This window comes from Alternaria ventricosa (genome assembly GCF_023758065.1).
Source record: "Alternaria ventricosa strain BMP 2768 chromosome Unknown scaffold_41, whole genome shotgun sequence".
Taxonomy (NCBI): domain Eukaryota; kingdom Fungi; phylum Ascomycota; class Dothideomycetes; order Pleosporales; family Pleosporaceae; genus Alternaria; species Alternaria ventricosa.
The window spans coordinates 24,698-41,256 of NW_026055721.1; the positions used below are offsets into that span (position 1 = coordinate 24,698).

At 53.5% G+C, this 16,559-nt stretch overlaps 3 protein-coding genes across 3 annotated transcripts; 1 reads left to right on the forward strand and 2 right to left on the reverse strand.

Annotated features, from left to right (window-relative positions):
* Positions 1 to 934: 934 nt before the first annotated feature.
* Positions 935 to 1,528, reverse strand: J4E93_011002 (uncharacterized protein; the record flags this gene model as incomplete). Its single annotated transcript, XM_049348877.1, has 1 exon — positions 935 to 1,528. The coding sequence occupies one exon, from the start codon at positions 1,526 to 1,528 to the stop codon at positions 935 to 937; it is 594 nt and encodes a 197-aa protein (XP_049193963.1).
* A 10,340-nt stretch (positions 1,529 to 11,868) lies between these two features.
* J4E93_011003 (uncharacterized protein) lies at positions 11,869 to 12,339 on the forward strand (the record flags this gene model as incomplete). The annotated part of the gene is made up of 2 exons (XM_049348878.1): positions 11,869 to 11,873; positions 12,042 to 12,339. The coding sequence occupies 2 exons, from the start codon at positions 11,869 to 11,871 to the stop codon at positions 12,337 to 12,339; spliced, it is 303 nt and encodes a 100-aa protein (XP_049193964.1).
* A 2,426-nt stretch (positions 12,340 to 14,765) lies between these two features.
* J4E93_011004 (uncharacterized protein) lies at positions 14,766 to 16,227 on the reverse strand (the record flags this gene model as incomplete). The annotated part of the gene is made up of 2 exons (XM_049348879.1): positions 14,766 to 15,526; positions 15,582 to 16,227. 2 exons carry the CDS (start codon positions 16,225 to 16,227, stop codon positions 14,766 to 14,768), a joined length of 1,407 nt encoding a protein of 468 aa, XP_049193965.1.
* Positions 16,228 to 16,559: the final 332 nt, after the last annotated feature.

The following is a 16,559-nucleotide window of genomic DNA, read 5'->3' on the forward strand; positions in this document are numbered from 1 at the left end:
GTCCAACAACGATTAGACTTTGTACAGTCATGCTGCATCGTCACCATAGTTCTGTCAGATATGTTGCCGCTGCGATGAAAACTTCTATTTCGTTGATGATGCTTGACCTGGGGTTTTGAGCCCTGGAATTCTGTGCGCGTTTGCTCAGTCCTCTTGTTATTCTAGTACAGGCAAATCTGATGCGACGAGAACAATAGCGCATTATTTTACATAAGCTTTATGTGAGCTCGGAAGGTCGTGGAGTCAATTATGGCCAAAATGGTGAAACAGCGACTTCGTACGGCGATAACACCCATGCTTCCTATTTAGGTCAACTGCACAACGGTGCTGGTGATGGATCTTTGCTCGCATGAAACACCCGAAGGCTCTGAGCATTACGAAGGCACGCAGCTAACGGTCTGTCAAGTCTGACTAGTATCTGGCTAGATGTGCTTTGTGCAGAGGTTGGCACGCTGGTCACGCTTCAGCATCTCGAAGTGTGTTTTGAAAGAGACTGAATGTCATAGCTTGCGCTGGAATCTTTGATCTAATCCTCTACCGAATCTTTGGTGGTGAGATCGAACAACACGTACTCCTTTTGGTCATCTTGCGTTTGATCTGGAAGCACTCACCTTTTGCACACGGCAGCGCAAGCGGGTGCTCTGCTGCGGGAACCTTATCATCACACATATTCGTCACCATGATACAAGAGCAGCTGAGGAGAATGTATGATTAGAACTACTCAAGTTTATGGTGACATTGAGGCAAAAGAGCGCGCTGGCACTAGCAAAGACGCTTCCGGTACAAGAGCAATACGACAAGATCGTATGAAATCCTTCTACCTGGGACTAGAAGACTGCATCGTCAAAGCCGTCATCTCACGCGCATAACCAAGTTCCCTTATCAGCAACGTGACAACTTCTCACAGATGTTTCACACCCCGAACCAGGTACACCTACTTTTCCTCATCCTCCCCACCCTTGTAAAGCGCCATGAAGCCCTCTCCAAACGGGGTCCTCTTCTTCGGAACCTTCGTCTTGGTCGGATCTTTCCACTTTGGACTCAAGCCCAGCATCGTCCTCAGCTCGGGTGCCGCGAACTGCAGAGCCGGATCCATATCGCGGTTGAAGAGGTGCTTGCGCCATGCATTGTGGAAGTTGAAGATGTGTACAGCGGGATCGCGGGGGATGAGTGAGGAACCCTTCCTGAGGATGGCCGAGCGGTCGGTTTGCTGAGCGCGCAGTTGAGACATCGGGATTGTGGTGACCTTGTCGAACGGGATGATTGGCTTGGTGTTCTTCTTCCTGGGACTTTTGGGGGTGGACGATGGCGGAGGTGGAGGAGATGGAGGCGCCTCGTATTCGTCGTAATGAAATGGCGATAGCGGCCGAGCCGGGGGCAGGCGTACGGGAGATTGAACGACCGTGGGTTGCTGCGCCTGTTTCGCTGTCTTAGAGGGCTTTTTGACACCGGCTTTGTTGCGCTGCGCCGAAGAGAAGATGGGCGTTTCGGTAGCCGTGGGGAGAACGCTCTTCTTGCGCGGCGCCATGATGAGAACGGTAGCTCCAATGGAGCGCTTGGAAGACTGAGATCTTCTTTTTCTAGATTTTGTGAGAGCGGTGAGTAGTTCAATCGAATGTGGGAGCGTCGGGTTTGTTTTGCACGCGTACTCCCGTTTGCTAGTGTCTTGGCGCTGTATGAGCGTGTTTGTCCATCGGTGGATGGGCCAGTCTGACTACTAACATTCCCCATGCTGTGAGACAAATCCCTTCTACGGCCTGCGCTCGCTGTGGCATATGGATGCGCTCATGGGCCGTAATGGAGGGCGTCTGCATGAGATGGACTCACTGGGTTCATCCGCAGAGACAGTAGATACTGCGGTCAAGTCTTGAAGTTGACAGGCGGTAAGAAACACTCGAGAGCGCTGCAGTTCCGCACTCGGCATCATGTAGATCGGTGGTGTGACTAAGCACACTGGAGAGACTGCGATGAGCGTGCATGAGGTAGTCATGTTCACTTCACCGACATGATCTGTTGACTAGTGCAAGAGGTGGAAAAGACAGTGCTACCTTCCAAGTCTCATGCGCGCGCATGACACAACAGACGCGTCGGATATCTCGAGATAAGCAGCCGCTTTGTAGGTCAACAGGTGTGTGAAAGGTCGTCGGGAATGCTATCATCGCATGTATATGACTGGACCACGGCTGGATGGCATCCGGCAGCCTGTTGTTCCTATGGTCCAAGACACATTAACTTGTTGCATAGTCAAGATATGAGCTACCGTCCACAGCTACACACACCAGGAGTACCGTGTGACGCGGCTCACGATCTTTGTCTCTCACGGAATTAGTAATTCCTGTGCGGCCTTCTGCTGTGCTCCTCATATCGAGAGAAGATTCAGTGGATTGGGAATTCATTCTTCTGGTAACGATGCAGATGACTGAGAGGTACCTGATCGCGTAATCGTGTCAAAGCCATATCGCGACGTGCCTCCAGAGAGTCCACTGAGGCCTGTCGATCCGCGTGTCTGACTTGGGAACCATCGTCGTGTCCTCAAGCCGATATACCCCTGGGCTGTACGTGCGCTATACATACAGCCGGTGGTTGCTCGATGTCGATCAAGAGTTTTCAGTCTTCCTTTTGATGTCGTATTCAGAGTAAAGTATTCGGTTTTTGTATCCCGGCAAAAGATGCCCAGCAAGTATGCACTCTCAGCAGGGATCACAACAAAGATGTTCGGTATCTGACCATAATCATACGGCGTTTCTTGCGAATTGCTTGTTGCGGGTGACTGCGGAATGTGATATGACCCTGCATTGCGGGGTCGGCAGGGAGAAGCGCTATGATTTCCAGATTAGTCCAATAGATCTGAGGTAGCGATGTTCGGAAGAGCAAGTGCCAACTGTACCCATCACCTCTGCACTTGGCCAGCTCTACCAGCAATTGCAGCAGCCAGTTTTACGGAGCGGGCTGAGCTAGCCTGCCGAGAGGGGAGTCGGCAAATGCAGCCGCGGGTCCTAGGTACTTCGGCGGCGGCGAGCATGACATGTGCGGTGGCCAGACAAGCCCGTCGCTCAGTGACGGCATTTCAACTTTCCAATACCCGTTCTCGAGAACATCATCTTGTCGGATTGGAAGCTGGATTGGAAGGAGTTTGATTCTGACGCGTCGTATCATTTGTTTGAGTAGGCTAAGCAGCAGTCACCGAACGGGCGCCACGCCATACACTGTCGAAGAGAAAAGAGAAGATGAAGCTTTGTGTAAGTGCGCGCTATTGCGATAAGCGCACTGCGACTATGAGCTACATAATCAACGCGTGCAGACTAACATTCTGGATGCAATAACCACATGGTGGAGGAACCATCCGCTCCCTTGCCCCAACGAGGTTCTTGACGTAATGGCATGAACGGTGCCTCCAGTGGCATTTGCCTCAGACTTCGCATCAACGTAATAATCGTGGCTTGGCATTCTTGGGGGAAATAAAACGCTTCCTGAGAGAGCTCAGTGCTCTCGTGGGCGGACAGCCGTGGTCTCGAAATGGTAGACGGCAGAGGGCAGTGGTGGGGGTGGGGTTGCGTGCGTCACTAGAAGCATGCCGAATGCATGTGTCGCACCGAAGTTTTGCCGGCCCTTCCGGCTTCCAGTGACGTAAGCGGCCCTACTACTCTCCGACCGCTACTACTGCAAACGTCTACTCCAAGGCCCACAAGTTCAGCAACATCTACAAGCACATCTACCGCCGCCAAATGCCACGAATGGCGGATACGACTCGTCAGAACATCCCGGCCATGGCCACCACGCATGACTGGCAGCTCCCCGCTCACGCCACACGGCTCGCAAGCGTGACCCTCTGCCTCGAGCTGCGTAGGGAGACTGACAAGATCTATACTTCCCATCAGTTACATAGCATGGGAGGAGATGTGATGGATCAACATGGCGGAAGGCGAGCCAAGTTCCACATCACAGTCTCGTGTGACGGCGGTCCAGGCTGCTCTAGGCAAACAGTACCTACTGGCAAGATCGTTATGAACCTCTGACATGAGAATCATGCGGAGAGCTTGATCCGAAGCCCCGACGGCGGTCATCGTCGAACCCATGAAGGGTGGAGTCGTTGGGCAGAGTGGTCTTGTCTAAACACCAGGTTAGTGTCGGTCATCACTTGCGCTTCCTTCCCTCGCCAGGTGATGGTATTCGATTTCTCACTTCTCCCTATTCGCTTCGTTCGCTATTTGCTGGCCGACGCGCCTGAGGGATTAAATGCGATTACGGAGTGGCACCTCGAGCCTATCAACGAAGTGTCGAGGTAGATGCCAACATACTATAGTTGTGACTCCACGGCGATGACTATGTAAGGTCCCATAGCGCAAGCGGTCGAGAGGGTTCCTCCCGATTGATGCGAGTAGGCGCATGATCGGTATGGTTGGTGACCCTAGTGCTAGCCTGGTCTCACAGGTGAGGCGTTGCGGCTACACTGACACCCTTACCTCTAACGACCGCGCAAATCCTGACCTCTACTGCTTAATTCTATACTTTCTATTATGTCGCATAAGCGAATGCGGGAGTCCACCTCTACGTCCGTTCCTCGCAAGCTACCTTAGAACCTAAAGGACCTCTCTGACAACCGACTACTTACTCAAGCCTATATGAGACTTCTCTAAGACTCCTTTGGCCTGTTAGAAACGACTAAATCGATTCCATCGTTGTCGACGGGCGAGTTTATCAACGCCCACGCTATCAAACGGGCCTACCGCTGTCGCGGTCTTTAGCTGGACTACCTGATAATGAACGCCCACCCGAGCTACAAGCGCATCTGGAGGATCTCGACGAAGCCTGAGAGTCTCATACCGAGGAGATTCAATTCACCAGCATTCAGGCTAGGGAGCTTCTCAAAGTCATGCGCGTCCATCATATGTAGAAAAACGAGATCGGTATGCTACACGCCTGCTCTCGACACCCAACATCGCCGAAACCAGAGCCTTCTGAGGGCCACGGGCACCACAGGATGACAAAAGAATCCCCGCTCAGTGCTCTCTTTATTCCGCCCATGTTGCAGGAGGGACATAAGCATATGCCGAGCGCCTTCCCGCAGGCTCAGCCGGACGCGGCTTGCGGATTTTATGCGTCTACCTACGCAACAGTCTAGGAGTCTGTACCGTTTACCGCTGTAGAAAGTTTTGCGATGAAGAAGAGGCAAGTATCTCTTCTGGCGAACGTTCTACGCCGGCGCTAACTCCCATAGAACCAAGCAACATATCAGCCCTAGCATAGGGAGTCCTTATGTCACGGTACTTACATGCCTAATAAGCTAGCAGAGCGCGCGCTCGACGGCGCTGTCATGGTCAGTTACCTGCGTCAATTGCAGAATCGAGCCGCCTTCGCAAACGACGCCGAGTATCTTGTCCACAACAGCCATATCACCATGACAGTCGTGTCAAACCGCTATAATCTGTTCATCGACGGGTTCTCAGAATTGGACAAACATTACAACATGAGTTGCTGGGCTTTGGGAATATTGAACACAAAGTTGGTATATGTCGAACATCTGACGAAGATTCGCAACTTGCAGGCTTGGGCTATGGGCGAGCGACTGCAAGGCATTAAGATGAGTTTAGGACCTGGAAGTACTATAGAGTCGGAGTCTTCGGTGGGTATGCGCAGCAGTCGGCGATCTAGTCCACAGACTGGATAGTTGCGGCGTCCGGTCACGCGGAGCCACCAGGACAGCAGAACTATTGCCTTAAGACTTGGACTGCAGAGCAAACTTCTGTCAAGAGGGGATGCTACCTTCTTTTCCCTAGCTCAAAAGCGGGTCTATAGGAGGTTGGGCAAGCGTTATGCGTTCAGGAATGTCTGTCGGGAATGCATGTCCCTGATTCTGCATGGTGGGAACAGACTGGTTCACGTACGCAAGTGTTGAGGTCAGCACGGGTTGCGAGAGGCGCAATAGTGGTGCCAATGTGTTCGCGACGGCTTTGCTGTGCTAGCCGAGCTTTCAGTGCGTAGTAGAACGGCACTGCGAAATTCGCAGCCCGTCCTCAGTCGGTGCAGTCTTTACTTTTTGTCGCCTGGTGAAGGATGCGCAAGTCACATGGACTTATCATTGTATACTGACAGCCGTTTGTGATATTGGATACCTCGACGTCATCCATCCAGTCCGACCCCAAAGACGTGCCCGCGTGGGACGAGGATGGCCACTCGAGCGAAGCAAAGCGAATGTCTGCAAGAACGTACCCGCGATCGACCGCGCACCCTTCTCGCGAATCAAAAAGGATATCACGGCTTTTTCTATAGCATGGCGGCAGTAGCTTCACGCGGACTGGACAAGGCGAGCGCGGACCGCAGCGCAGAAGGCCGCTCTCAACGAGGGTCGAGCGACCAGGCTGAAGTGCCTTGCGCCTGGCATATGGTGTCTCCTCGCGCACCATACTTTTGCCGATAATTTCTTCCATCGCGACGACGCCAAAGCGGTAGAGACAACAGCAGGCGGATACATGGCCTGGGGTAGTGGAGACTAGAACAGCAGCATCGGGCAGACAATGTTAGATGAGACAGCCAATGCTTTCTTTGCCAACTTTGCAAGGCATGTATACGGACATATAACGCGGAGCTGGTCGGGCTATTGGAGATGGTGATCGACGGAGGACGGCGTCTGAACAGCTCGATTTGCCTGGCTGCAGAAGTCAGAATGTGCTCAGGTCTAGTCAAAGACGCGACGGCTGCATCGCTCGATCATCGATCTAGATGCCGCGTGCTGAATCTTGCCGCGCTTTCCTGATTTGGTCGAAATGTGATCATTTTCTCACGATGCAGGCGTCAATGGAAGGCGCACGGCAGCTGGCGAAGTGTGCCTGCAGCGCCCGTCGGCGGTCCGTGCCGGGCCGCGTTGGAGGAACGCCGCGCCAGGCCCCGCTTTCAGCGAGCCACCCTCAGTAAGCCGCCCTCACCATCACACATCAACATGCCGACCCCACCTAGAAGCACCAAACAAGCCACAAACCCATCGCCATAGCCGTCAATGCGCATTCAATCGCTATTTGTTGCTAGCCATACGCATCGCTCACAAACATGGCGTCATGGTACCCAGCACGGCGGTTGACATGACCTACCATGGCCCACCCGCTCCTCTCACTCGATATGTTCAACTCTCCTTCTCCACACGCGTACGCGCAGCCTCTTCCGTCCGGTCGCGTGACTCGAGAGAACTGCGACGGCCAGAGGGCCCTGAACTCACACGCCGCCCCGGCCAGGACCACCCACCCGACTGCGTACACCACCCGATACACCGACCGCACACTCATGCGACCCAGGATGTCGCCTACAACGCATGGTATCGCGCCCATTAGATCGACATACATTCCATAGCATTTGGCTACCCTAGCGGACACGCCGTCGCTAGCACCATCGCGATGCCAGACCCATAGCGACAGCACGCGCAACCGATACCGCGCCTCTGCGTTGCTCATACGCCGATGTGCGAGTACGCTCACATGCTCTTTTGCATCACCGCAGCCTTCACCCACTCGGTGCTCCTGCCACAGCCAACTTTCGACTGCCGCGCGCGACGAACACCATATCAAGGCTGTTCTTGTCTCCTCGGGTCTCGCATCTCTCTCTGGGCTGGACAAGGTGCGCACTTAGGAGCTGGGTACTGCAACGAATGCAATGGCCACATGGCGGGCACGCCGACCCGCCGACCCATTCCGTCGCCCAACAACGGGCTATGCGCCGGGCCTTGGTACCGGACCGCCGCCTTACCGACGACTCGCAGCCGGTGGACGTATATTTGAGGGAGCTGCAAGATGGCGCAGTCAAGACACGGTCGCATGCGGTCATTGTGCCGACCCGGCTGTCATCTGCGCATCGTCAGCAAAGGCTGCCCTGCGGCAACTTTCACTACAAGCCGTGCGGCTCAGGGTACGCCCTCAGCACGACCTCCCAACGGGCTGACGCAGAGTTGCGGCGTTTGTCAGGGCTGCCAGTGCAGATGCTTGTGGTTGTTTCGACGGCATAGGAATGAATCCAAGGCTTGGGCAATGCAATGTGAAGCAGGCTATGGACGAAGCACAGTGGGCTGGTTCATGATGACAGGTAAGGATTTTACATGGCATCCAATCCCTGTTTTCGTCGCTAACATCTCATCAGGGAAGAAGTCACGCCGCTGAATCGAACCTCATCGACGAGTCCCTCTTACCGACACGCATCTTGCCCGATCCTTGCAGACCAGCACGACCACGCCCAGCCCAACTTCCATGCATACAACGCGGAGGCGAACATGATAGGCGCAAATCTTTTTGGGGAAGCAGAGTGTGGATAGCTCATCACAGATCCGGGGGAGCATACTAGGCCTGGAGAGCGGCCCTTGGGCTTGACAAATCTGGTGTCATCCTCACACAGTGCTCTTGAATGACGCTGAGACAGGCTGCCGTGGCGCGCAGTCCTCTCTTCGTCGTCTCGCAACACTGTTCAAAGACAACCGCCACGATCTAGTGCTTTTGGTAGACTGTGATCCTTTCTTGTCACGCTCTGAGTTTACGCACGCGGTCTACTACCAGGGACAACGTGTCTGGACAATGCGCACTCACACATACACCAAAGCCCGATGCCGCCACCTCCATGAGGAACTCATGATGGATGCAGTTGCCAAACAAAAGGTAACAAAGAGATATCGGGGCGGAACGCTTCCGGTGAAACGTCTCAGCATTCGCATTTGGAACCCTTGCCTGATGAACAACGGGGCGTAGCCTGATAGCCGTTCAGGAATACCTACGCAGCTGGGAAGAATGTAGACTTCCCATTGATGATGACCTGTGTCGGAGGCTTTCTAAGGACGGCATCGTCGCGATGAAAGGAGTCCTGGAAGTCTTTGTTGCTCCCGAGTCCGTACTGCCCGAGTACGCAGTCTCTTTGTGCCAGATCTCCGCCACTCAATCTAGCAGAGAAGTTACTTTGCTTCGATATCGCTCCGTCGTGGCCACGCAAGTTGAATTGATCTGTTCATGACCAACACGATGTTCTGACAGAACCCCAGATCTTGCTACGATTCGCATCAGTCGGAATCTAGCTCACTCTCCCTCTCTCCATGGCGATTCCTCTGTCAGATCTCCACGTCGCTTCGGAGTTCGTGTCTCCGCCAATCCAGAACGCAAATCGCAGACCCAGCATCCCAAGCGTATCGAGCATGCACGATGATCGAAACAATACTCTTCAATTTCCCAGGTACAGAAAAGCATTTAGTATACCGCTCGACGCACACCAGCTGGCCTACCTTGACAGAAACCCTTTGCCAACACTGCCTCTACTAGCAAAAGTTCGTCAATGTTGCACACGGTTCACCGATAAGCTCCTCAATCACACACCACCGCAACTTCTCAGTAGTGTCTGGCACGTCGGAAGAGAGAGTTTTCGCATTCCCGGTGTAGTTGTAGCGTTTGTTGGTGGTGTGGCAATGAAGGGAGCTCGATGGCTCATCTGGAGTAAGCTCATCACTCCCCAGATTTCTCGCCCTGAATACCAAGTCTCAGCATTGCTAACTATTTTCTAGACCGATCATTCGCTAAGACGATTGTATCTTGGACTATTCTGTTATTTTTGGGCTCCTTTTCCTCTTCCCTCAATGCCGGCAACCTCACTACGCCGACTAGAAATGACGCTATTGGCCCTTTGTCCGGCTGGACGTCAGCTTGCCCCCCGACCTTTCTTCATTCTGATCCAGACCTTATACTCGGCGGCTATTCACGCGTCTATCCCGACCTTCAACAGCCCTGGAAAGACGCGTACGAGGGGTTCAAACATTTCAGGAAGTGTTGGGCTGGTCCAAGTCCCCATAACCACCCAAACTGGAGCAGTCTGTTAGCCCCAGGTAGCCAGCAGCTAAGCGTACATTCCTCACCCTGTATGGTTCTGCGCATGCATTGCTGACTGGATTAGGAATTCCAGATTAGATCCCAGATCTTCGAACGTGGGCGATATGCGTGGGAGATACTCAGTCAATGCCACGACTTTCCCTGCTCTGCCCAGTATGGGAGAACAATTGATTCACGACCACATGACTCCGCCCCTTGGGAGCCGCTTCGATATGAACCTCCGGACGACGACCTCGCTATGATCAACAGGAACCGTACATGTCCTCCGTGCCGATTGCGGGACCATCTTTCCAATGCCTTCTCAACTTCTGGCTTTGACCTCGCATCCCTACCTGCTTCATCAGAGGAACTTGAGACCTGGTGCCCCTGTAACTTTGCTCTGGCCTACAGAACGACGCTGCATTTCCTCGCCAATCTACCGTTCCCGTATATCCATCCGTTCTACTCATCGCATCACTCAACCCTTAACAAGCGCAGTGACATTCTGTCGGTGTTGATTCAGTCCTGGAACTGGCTAAACAAGATCTGGAAAGGAGGACGCATGCCAAGCCAACAAGAATTTGTAAAAGCTTATGCGGAGGGTTGGTGGAGTTACGAACTGAGCAAGACGCATTGCAGCGGGAAGGATTGTCCCCTTCTTGATATTCACGGAATATATGCTACGAGAGGTTTACGTTCTCGCGGTGGTGAGCTCTGTGTTCCGTACTGGGGTCGATCTCATGAGGAAGACCCGGAATGGGATCCGGAGAGTTGGGCGCGAGGTTGGCGGTCTAACGACGGCTCTTGAACAGACTCCCGTCGAATGCCCAGTGTGGCTCGAGAGTGACGACCCAGATGAGTTCTTGGAAGACAGGGTACCCAGAATGTACACCGCTGTTGCGACCCCGTCCGCGAACAATTGGCGACTGGACAATTCGTGACAGCGTGATAACGCGATTCTCGTGCTCGAAACCCGCAGCTTACAAGATACATACAAGAAGTTGGAGTATCTCATCATTGTTCAATGTAAAGCTCATGCTATGTCTCATGATGTCGAGTAGATTTTTGGATATGTTGACCTTCCTCTACCAGATACCCTCATGCTGGGACCATGACTTGCAAGACTTCAGGTCACACACGACGACCCTCGAACCCCTTCTCGGCTTCCCGCTCAGTCCCTTATGCGAGGATCTCTCACGAGCTTCCAGGGCAACAAAACACTTGCCATTGTGCAAGCGAAGGTGTCGCAAGGCGCCAAGATGGAGCGGAATGCCGCCCTGTGCCGCTTGACCATCCGACATCTTGTTTGTCGTTATATCCAGTCTCGCTGCGAGTATGCCAGGCAGTTGTTTGCGTATTACGACGAGCTGGTACACATAACCATAAGAGAGAGCAACCACGGTCTCAGAGAAAAGGGAGCAGTGCGAGCACAACGCGAGGTCGGCTGCCGTGCGCAGTGAGCGCGTTCACATCGGGGACTACCAACTCAAGCGGCAGGATGAGATTCATCGCAAACATCCATATCACGAACAAGAGATCCTTGAAGCATAGCTTTTTCGATACCACCCACACTACAATCTCGCGTACGCCTAACCTCGTACAACAACGGGTTATGCAGAAGAAGCCGCAGAACAAGATGATGCTTACGCCCGAAGACTCGGCAGAATGGCATGCACAACGTCGGCGCACCATGCAACATTAGCCGCGGCAGTCTCGGAAGTCTCGGGTCATTTCGTACATCGTATTCGGCGATACCGCGGGGGTAAGACGTCAGGATAAGCTTCCACATCGAGCCGCACACCGCTATTCATAGAAAGATCGCTGTGGAAATAGGGTATACTAACGAGGTAAAACGTAACATGCTCGCGATCAGGTTACCAAGGCAGCTAGTCGCGCAATGTAGCGGTGGGTAAGCGTAGAGTGGTCGCCAACGTAAAGACCTCGAGTTATCCGCATCCTACCTACCTCTTCTGATCTGTCCATTTGCAACAACATCGGAACAGTTTTCATCTCCCTTCTAAATACATACCTCCTCCTCCCAGTCATCATGAGGTTCTCCGCTATCGCGTCTTTCTTTGCTATTGCCGTGGCCAGCGCCGCAGCCGATGTCACGCCTCGATACGATGTCGACAACTTCTCTGCATACTGTGTCGCTGACGGCGGACTGTGCTAGTACGTCTTCTTTCCTCGTCACTCATCGCCCATCTAACAAGCGCGCAGCTACGACTTCCAAGTCCGTCAGCATGCGAACGGCGAGACGATCCCCACTGAGTGCGACACGTCTGCCAAGGGTGATGGAGCCCTTCCGAGTGTCGCCGAAGGTACATGCAAGAGATCTTCGCGCACTTTTGCCGTGATCAGGGAAGATGATGGCAGCCTCAACTTCTCCGTGAGCCAGCAGATCACACCGATCTCCTTTACGGTCGGCAACCACACCATCTCCGCGGACCAGATCGAGAAGAAGGACGGGCAGGAGACATACGTCGGGCCGAAGAGCTTCGGGCTGTACAGTTCGTAAGAGAAGAGCGAGAGGAGATTGAGGGATCTGCGAATCGGAATGAGCAGACTTCTATATTGTCTTCTTTCCTCGAGCCGTGCTGCCTTTTAGTCTGCCTTCATGAATAAACAATTGCCGCAATAATCTTGTTCACCCAGAGCTAGAATCTCCGACTTGTGAGAGGGGGTCTTGGCCGTTCGCACTTGCTGCATGTTCAGCCGCGAGTGTCGATGATCACAGACCCGGGTAGGTGTTAGCGAGAAGTCGCGTTCTATAAAGGTTTCCCGCCTGACGACACGCGATGCAAAAGTATACATCGGTGGCGTTCGCAACGTCCGTTGTGTGAAGGCCGCGGCATCTCGACTGGAGAGAGACATGATCATCCCATGATCTTGGGGATTGGCATGTGCTACAGACTTCGTAACACGGACGAGCTTTGTTGCTCCCATCGCCGAGGCAGGACTTAAAGCTTAGTCTGAATGCAGAGTCGAGATGGATGTGGCGTGGGAGGTTGGTGTATATGGTGAACACGGAGAGGCATAATGAGTGCTCACTGCCAGTACCTCAAAAACGTCACCTGGAAACAAAACGTTGCCTTCAAACATAGTGATGCTACTCTTGGTCCTTATGATAACAGGTTCTTCGCGTCTGACGACGTATTTGATATGTGGAGGAACAAGCGCAAACAAGTACGAGTAGGACATATGCGATTCGCAACAACGGCTTCATTGCAAGCAGTAGTTGCAAGGCGGTTCTTGAAAACGTCCGCGAGGTACAAGATCGAAAGATACGCACGATCGCCGACAAGAGGAACCAGCGTGCTTTCGAAAAGGGTGCTTTCGTAAAGCAATAGCGTATGGAGACGTAGCGGTGACCGCATACCTGATGTAGACGAAAAGTCTTGCGAGCAGGCGAATAGACTGAATACATACTTACACTACGCCGGAGGCGACACCAGCGTTGAAAAGAATAAGTGCTTGCCTCCGCCGGCTGCGTCAATTCGGCGGCTCCAACGAGTAACGTAGAATTCCAAAGGTTCAGAGCCGCATCTGTAGCCGCTGGATGCACATCGGAGGGTGGCGTTGAAGGACCCGAACGCTGCAGCCGACAACAAGGTTCTATGTCAGAAAGTGGGAGACTAATTATGCCGACAACCATCACCATCTAAACAAGACCTAACACTAAGCACTGTGTTTCTTCACCACCCGAAGAACAAAGCGATGTGCGCCAATGCCAGTGCTTCTGAGATGCCGCTCTTACCACTGGCCTGACGGCAGTCTGCAGTAGTTACCCGAGCTACGGCAAGGTTTCGGAGCGCGACATAGTGGGCGAGAGCTACACCTAGATGCGAAGACTCACCGAGCTGCGCGAATATAGGAAGTAGATAGTCTCGGAGACATCGTACCCAGGTAAACGTGCATGCTAAGATGGGTGAGACAAGCGTTACTTCGGCCGTTCGTTCAATCACCAGTCGAATCTATTGGTAGATGAGGCATTGAGTTCTTCCGCGACATTGCTTTCTCAAGAGCTTATATCCTCATCCTAGCTACACCGTAACAGCTGCTGGCGTTTTCATATGTGGTGGTTGAGAAAAGACCTCATGCTTTGACGCCGGCAGCGGACAGAATGTAGAGCGGGCTTTGGAGCTCGGTCGGCTTTCGTGTGCAGCGTGAACTAAGGCGGACTATACGATGCGACAGAAGTCGTCTGGCTCGGCCGCGCAGGCTGGAACGATCTGACGAGATTCGTTGTGGTCTCTTGCTCCAGCCGATGCGGGAGGGCAGTTGAATTAGCAGGGGCTAGCCGTATACATCGCGCCTGCGACAGAACCAACGTCGCGCTGCTCCTTCGGTCTGAACAGTCGTTCCAACACTCACTCTGCCTTCCGTTTCCGGCGGCATAAACGGCGATGCTGACGGATGTGCCCTGATCGCGCGAACATCCACGCTATCGCAATCACTAGGTACCGTGTACTGAAGTATAACGTCAATGACCAGCTCAAACCAGAAATAGACACGGGTCTGGGTGGAAGACGCAGTATATTGCATCATCCCTGATCGCACGGTTGTCAGAGTATGAAGGCGTCGACATCGTTTTCAGAGTCTGCTAATGACTGCCATGATGTGGGATCAGTGAAGTCTTCGAGTATAACGGTGCGCAAAGCGGGATTTACGATGATTACCGCGCTCAGAAATCGGTCTCAGCAAGCCGAGCAAGTAGCTGGGTGAAAGGGTGAAATCTGACTCCGAAGAAAGCTGACGGAGATGCTTTCGGTTAGGGGAGCGATGGACTGCATAGGAGTCAGAAAGCCCCCGTCACATGCGACTATGCGACCTTGCCAGGCATGCGTTGTATGATGAGACAACAAGCTATGTCCAAGGGTGCATAGCAGTGACGTCACAAGCAACAGATGGCGTTTCATCGTGTAATGATATACTTCGTGATGTTCAGTCTTGACTCGTCGACATAAGATTGCGGTGGCCTTTCCCTTCTCTCAACTTCTTGAGTGAAGCAGAAGCTATCTTCACGAACTCCTCAAGCCCGTCGCAAAAGTCGTCGCGAATTTCACCGCTCTTGGTGCCCACTTCTTCCACGGCAGTTTCGACAATCTCCTCAGTCTCCTCCTTGAACTTGCACAGCTTATCGTCAACCACTTCACCAAGCTCTCGTATGCAGTCCTCCTTGATTGTGTCGACATCGAGCTTGTGGTCGGCAACCACGTCTTCAAACTCTCCCTCAGCTTGAACACGGAGGCTGTACGCTTGGTCATTGGCATCGGCGAAGATCGAAGTCAAGTGATCCTTGGCCAGAACTTCCAGGCGGTCGGCTATGAGTGTGCCGAGAGAAGGCGAGGGTTGGGGCGGACAGCTGGCTCTAGGGGGAGGCGACGAAGACGGTGATCGTCTGGGAGCAAGGGATTTATGGAGGACATCCGGCAATATGCTCCTGAGAATGTTGGGCAACATGCTTTCGACAATGGCTGGAAGCTGAGCCGCGACGGCCTTATTGACGACGTCCTGGAAGGCGAACTGGGCACTGGCGTGTAGAGATGGGTGTGCACTCGTAAGTTCTGCTTCCTCCTTCTCGAATGGCGAATGATGGGATGTGCCGGGTGGACAAGGTGAGGATGTCGCGACTTCTGTGGGCGACCCTTGATCGTAGTGCGGACGTTTATGAGGCGGCGATGCGGGCTGCGAGGGTGGTGTAACTATCTTGCGTATGAGTAACTGTCGAGGATGTGATTGTGGCACGAGGCAACCTACCACGCCTGGGTCGCTTTTGCGATGCGCCTGCTTCTACCGCGTTCGTGTACGAAGGTGGCGGTTGGTGGTCTTCTTCTACGGTACAGAAGATTGCCCAATCCGCGTATCTACATCCATCGGCACTCTCAGAGACCCCCGAGAACGCTCCCATTTCTTTGAACAGGCGTTCCAGAGGAAGACGGTTGTTGGCGTGCACCCAATTGTAGTCGAAGGTGATATCGATCGCTGTAGCTTTCGCGAGGGCGGCCAGGCGGTGGAAAGGGGCCTCATATCCGCTCTTCGATGTGAAGGTAGCGGTTGAAGAAGGGCACCTGATCTTGCATGGATTCGCGAGCGTTAAAGCCAATGCTTTTATTTGGGGATTTCCGGCGCGTGCGATGGAGGTCAACTGGTCGTGGGAAAGGGACGTGGTAGCATCGCTGAGCGTAGTTGCGTCGCGCATCAGGTTGTCAGCATCATAGATCAAAGTAAACGTTTGCTCATCATCGAAGCCATTAATGAAAGTCGTGTATTGTAAAAGGAAGCTAAGCTGCAATGGCTCCTCGTTATACTTCACGACCAAGACACATGGTGATTGTGCAGCAGGGTCCGATCTTACGCTTGCCAACACGGGCACACCCTTCTTGGAGACAAGCCAGCGGACCATGGTGTAGAAGTATCACTCACAAGTGATATCCCCCCTGCGATGAAGCAAGCGCAAGGGAAACCCACCCGCCCGGGCTTTTGACGCGTTGTGCGCGGAGAGCAGCCCTGACTCGTTGTGTCCAGCTCGGCGAATGGTGCTGGGTGGAACGGAAGCGCGGTGTCGGCTCGTGAACTGCTGTCCCCGTCGTGTCCGCACAGCCTGTGACTGCTTGAGAACCGCCCCTTTGACGCGTGAGTCGCCGACGCGTGGGCTGTAGGCCGACAACGCCGCGCGCACGTCAAAGGTCCCGAGGGATGGCGGACTGAGGCAAGGCGACAGGTAGGCGAAGAGGA